Genomic DNA, 5,092 nt, shown 5'->3' on the forward strand with positions numbered 1-5,092 from the left:
TGGTCTCTCCCTTGGGAGCGGTAGGATGAGCTATTACACCTTGATAGGCTCTCCAGATATGCCCTATGGGTAGAGTTCCTATTTGCTAGTTGTTGTTTCTTTAGCATGTGCTGGGATGGGTAAGCAGGGGGTGGCAGTGCAGTCTGAGGCTTCCCCCAATGTTTCTGTGTTGGAGGTTAGAGCTGGTTGTCCTGGGTGCTCCTGTACAGAACTCAACTTTTAAAATAGGCTTTTGCGCACCACTATGGTCTCATCACTTCTCAAATGTCATTGCCCTGCAGTCACTGCCGAGGGAATGGCCCTGCCACAAAGGATCCTCTTTCCCACGGCGAAGATTTGCATGGACTGGCAGCAAAGACAGAGAGCTGGAGCGGGACTCGACAACCTGGGCAATACGTGCTTCCTCAACTCCGTGCTGCAGTGCCTGACGTACACCCCTCCTCTGGCCAACTACCTGCTCTCTCGTGAGCACAGTCAGTCGTGTGAGTACTTTTGGGACCATGTCCTTGCACATCTCTTGGGCACTTCCCAAGGATTCCCAGACTCTGGGATTTGATTTGGGAGAAAAGCAGCCCTTCTGTGTAAACCCCCTGAGTGGGTGTTCTTTGAACACTCAAGCCTAGAAACCGCTTCTCACATCTGGGTGGTTTCATCTTCAGAAGGGCGCCTCTTTCTCGCCACGGGTCTCGTTCCCTATTTCTGCAAGTTAAAAACTCCCTTTGCGTGTTGCACAGAAAACTTCTGTCAGTTGGGCATCCCTCTGAAGAAGGTTTTCTGTGCGTTAAGGCATCCCGGGCTTGTTGGGACGTCGACAGCTTGCGAGAAGAGCAGTGGAGACTGTTCTTCCAACTTCAAGATCTTTGTTAGGTTTCCTGTTGCTATGGATACCTTGCACACCTGAGAAGCTTGTTTCCCCCCTACCCTCCCTCCGTCCCTCCCTCTTCAGGTCGTCAGCAAGGTTTCTGCATGATGTGCATAATGGAGGCACACGTGAAGCGGGTCCTGCATTCCTCAGCCAGTGCCATCCAGCCCTGGGCTGTGGTCAATGTCCTCAGACGTAAGTCATTGCAGGTGCTTTTATGTGTGTTTGTCCCTTCTGGTAGGAGAGAACTACTAACTTCTTCTCTCTTAGGCATAGGAGAACATTTTGAGCATGGCATGCAGGAAGATGCCCACGACTTCTTACGTTGTACTGTCGATGCCATGCAGAGAGCTTGTCTGCATGGCAGCAGCGAGTAAGCACAAGCAAATGACCTTTGCAATGTTCCCGAGCCCTTTGGGCTCCCCGACAGAGTCCCATCAAGGAAAGCCCACGGCCAGGGTTTTCAGACAAAGACAAACGTCTTGGAGGGCGTAACTCTCTGCCTTACCATTTCTCTCCAGCCTGGACATCTCTTCCGAAGCAACTACCGTCATCCATCAAATATTTGGGGGCTTCCTGAGATCCAGAGGTACTTTTCCACAACTCTTGCTCTCCTTGGGATTGTCTGTGCCCTTCTGTCTGCCTGTCGTAAACAGCTGTTGGTGTGCATGGCGGAGCAGCTGTGACGAGCGTAAAGCGGCACAGTCCCCTTCCCCTGTCGCTGAGCGTTTCCATTTGCGTTCCAGTCACCTGCTTGAGCTGCAGAGCGGTTTCCGATTCCTACGAGGCCTTCCTGGATGTTCCTTTGGATATAAAAGTAAGAGGGTTTGTAACTGTGCTTCAGGACGCCCCAAGGTCCCTGTAGCTTTCCAGACAAACACAGTTGGCTTAAAAGCCAACACAAGAGACCTTGGTGGTGGGTTGCAGGGGAATGGGCGGTCTCCTGCTGGGGAGGCCATGGCAGCGGTCTCCCTGCAGGTGCTGCCTTGAAGCTGCACAAGTACAAATTATCCTCTCTGCACCCTTGACGTACTCTCCTCCTTCTTCCCTTTGCCCTCCCTCAACCCCAGTCTGGCTCCTCGGCTGACGGGTTGTATTGTTTTCACTCTTGATGACCCTGCTCCCCATGGGTAGCTGGACTGAGTGGTGCCACAGGGAGGTAGCTCTGGATGGCCCCGGGAATCCCTGGGAATGGAGGGAAGTGCTCGGCATAGTACTGCCCTCTTTCTGCCTCCCTCTGGACGCTGCTTGCGGGTTCATGGTGGGTCTCCTCAGCGTCAGCTACCGGAGATTTTGCGTAAGTGTTTGGGCAAGGGCGTTTCCCGCAGCTCAGTGCTCTCCTCTCTCCCTCCTCCAGGCAGCCGCATCTGTCACCGCAGCTCTGGAGGACTTTGTGAAACCTGAGCAGCTGGATGGCAACAACTGCTTTAAATGCAGACAGTAAGACGATTACTAAGGACATGTTAACAGTAGATCCTGCCTTGAGGTTTTGCATGTGGTGGAGCATAAGCTAGCTTTTCCCGTAGGTTGCATACACAATAATAAGACAGCCCTTTTTAAAAATATAGTATTATGGCACTGAATAGTCTTCAAATAGCGTAAGGATGCGTGAGACGTGAAAGGCTGTCTGGCTTTCGGGGGGGGGGAAAAAAGGGTGCCTTTCAAGGGCGCCTTCCAGCATGTGTCTCTGTGCTTGGTTTCAAGGTGTGACAAGATGGTTGCCGCCTCCAAGAGGTTTACGTTCCATCGTGTGCCCAAGGTTCTCACGCTGTGTCTGAAAAGGTTTGGAGACTTCACTGGCAGGAAGATCAGAAAGGTGTGTACGCGACTGGAGTGCAACTTTCTCTTCCTGGAAAGCAGTGCGCTCTTTCACAAGTGTTCCCTGTTGAGTTTTGTGTGTTCCCTTCTGGAGAGAGGAGAGTTCCTGTGGGAAGACAAGCATGTACTCTGCTGCGATGGAGCTGCTTTGGCCGAGAACAGTTTCCTGCCGCCCAAGCCATACATGTTGCTTTAGAGAAAATCCGGGGATCATTTCTTACGCCTCTTGGTGTCTCTGTAGGCTGTGAAGTATCCCGAGTGCTTGGATCTTCGCCCGTACGTGTCTCAGACGGCTGGAGAACCGCTCCTCTACTCCTTATATGCTGTGCTGGTGCACAGCGGTGGCAGCTGTCATGTGGGGCACTATTTCTGCTACACAAAGGTAAAGAGCAACTTCCTTCCTAACAAGGGAAAACTGTAGCCTGGGGACGACAAACTTCCATGTCAGTGTTACTGGCAGGCAAGGTTTTGGGGGAGAAGGTCTCCTGAGGGGCTGGGCTGGATTTGGTTCTGCATACCCTTGGTTCGGTAGTTTTCTGCCTGTGCTGGTGTGGAGAAACCACGCAGTTCATCTCCAGATATCGACGCCTTTCTTGACAGGCCAGCGATGGACGGTGGTACCAGATGGATGATTCCTCTGTGGTTCTTGATGACACCGACACAGTTCTCAGGCAGCAAGCCTATTTACTGTTCTATGTCAGGTAATAACAAGTGCTAGCCTGTGTTTAGAATACGTTTCCCTTTCATGCTTTTGCTCTTTTTCTTCTCATCCTCCTCAGAGTTTCTCTTTCTGTCACAGGAGACAATTACTACCTGCATCCTTTGGTGCTGTCAAATCTGAACTACCCCACGTCAGTCCTTACCTTTTCTTGCTGGCCTTTAGGCTGCTGGCCTGGTGTAAAGTGCTACTTGTCTGCTCTCTGAAGCTGGCTAATGTCGAGAAGAGGACTTAAAGGGGGCCTACAGGAACGATGGGGAGGGACTCTATCGCGGAGTGTAGTGATAGGGCGAGGGGTAACGGTTTTAACCTGAAAGAGGGAAGATTTAGGTTAGATACGAGGAAGAAATTCTTTACCGTGGGGGTGGTGAGACACTGGAAGAGGATGCCCGGCAAAGCCGTGGATGCCCTGTCCCTGGGGGTGTTCAAGGCCAGGTTGGATGGGGCTTTGAGCAACCTGATCTAGTGGCAGGTGTCCCTGCCCATGGCAGGGGAGATAGAACGAGAGGGTATTGAAGATGCCTTCTAACCCAAACCATGTGATGATTCTCTAATGCTATGCAATGGAGACTGTAGGGGCTACAAAGACGAGGTCTTGCTCCCGTGGGGGCTGACCTGGTGGGAAGACCCCAATCAAATTTCCCATTTTTAGTCTTGGTTATGTCTTCTGTCTGTCATAGAAACAGCTCCATGAAAACAACTGACCTCCACAGAAGGCAGCAAGAACAGCCCTAAGCGAACATCCCTTTTTTTTTTTTTTTTTCCTCCAGGAGCTCCTCTTTGAAAACTGAAGAAAGGGCTTCTTCTTTGAAAACTGAAGAAAGTGCTCCTTCCTCACCAGCACCATCCCATGCCCATTCCTTCATCAGTCAGGGGGCAGCCGGCAGCAAGCAGGTGGGTTCTGTGGGACCACAAGGTCTGCATTGCAGGACTAAGGTAGCTCTGGGGAGGTGGGTCAGGGAAGCAGACGGGCAGTGGATTTCTTTCCAGGATCTTGGCATTGCTCTGTTTTCCCTCCCACATTGCAGCTTCCCTCACAGCCACGACGCTGTGCTCTCCCCAAGCAGCCCACCTAGGTCCATCCCATTTGTCCGCCTTTGGCCCTTCTGCCCTTGCAGCTCTCTAGGAGAACCTTTGGGACGTCCTTAGCTGTCCCCTCACAGAGCTTCTGGGGTTTCCTCACTGTTCTGCTCCTTTCAGAGCAGGAGGAAAGGGCAGGACCTTTTCACAGCTCTCTTTGCAGGACATGGCGCTGGGCACGGAGGGCTCTCCAGAGGACAGCAGCTGCTCCACAAAAGCCAGCACCAGCCAGCGAAGGTGGGCCGGTGCACAGGTGGCATCTGCAGGCTGGCCAGGCAGAAGGCAACGTGACTGCCAGGTGCCCTGTCAGCCACGTGACCCTGTGCCGCAGAAGGTGCAGGAAGAGAAGAAAGAGAAGCAGAGATTCATCCCCTCTTCCCGCTGCCAGAGGAGCGGTGGCAGGGAGAGGGCTCGGAGCAGATCTCCACAGGGGGGCACTGATGTGTGCAGGTGGTGCGTGGTCACCATGGACTACGACCCCTCAAGAGGGAGGAGGAGGAGAAGTAGTCCTCCAAGTTGTGACCGCCCTCCCAGGGATGCTGCAGCTGCGGGGCCCTCCAACGCCCGCTCCCAGATGCCTCCTGCATCCAGGGCTGCTCGGGAGAAAACCCTGC

The 5,092-nt window shown here is 53.0% G+C and overlaps 1 protein-coding gene across 1 annotated transcript; it reads left to right on the plus strand.

Moving 5' to 3' along the window:
- The first annotated feature begins 295 nt into the window (after positions 1-295).
- On the plus strand, positions 296-3,633 carry LOC128919028 (ubiquitin carboxyl-terminal hydrolase 42-like). The gene is made up of 10 exons (XM_054223974.1): positions 296-482; positions 947-1,057; positions 1,133-1,235; positions 1,384-1,451; positions 1,609-1,679; positions 2,220-2,302; positions 2,567-2,678; positions 2,922-3,062; positions 3,281-3,381; positions 3,480-3,633. The coding sequence occupies exons 1-10, from the start codon at positions 296-298 to the stop codon at positions 3,631-3,633; spliced, it is 1,131 nt and encodes a 376-aa protein (XP_054079949.1).
- Positions 3,634-5,092: the final 1,459 nt, after the last annotated feature.

This window comes from Rissa tridactyla, chromosome 18 (assembly GCF_028500815.1).
Source record: "Rissa tridactyla isolate bRisTri1 chromosome 18, bRisTri1.patW.cur.20221130, whole genome shotgun sequence".
Taxonomy (NCBI): Eukaryota; Metazoa; Chordata; class Aves; order Charadriiformes; family Laridae; genus Rissa; species Rissa tridactyla.

Coding starts and splice junctions, on each gene's coding strand:
- LOC128919028 (XM_054223974.1), top strand. CDS start 296: ATGGCCCTGCCACAAAGGATCCTCTTTCCCACGGCGAAGATTTGCATG. Junction 1,058..1,132: donor TGTGGTCAATGTCCTCAGAC/GTAAGTCATTGC, acceptor CTTCTCTCTTAG/GCATAGGAGAACATTTTGAG. Junction 3,382..3,479: donor TATTTACTGTTCTATGTCAG/GTAATAACAAGT, acceptor TTTCTGTCACAG/GAGACAATTACTACCTGCAT.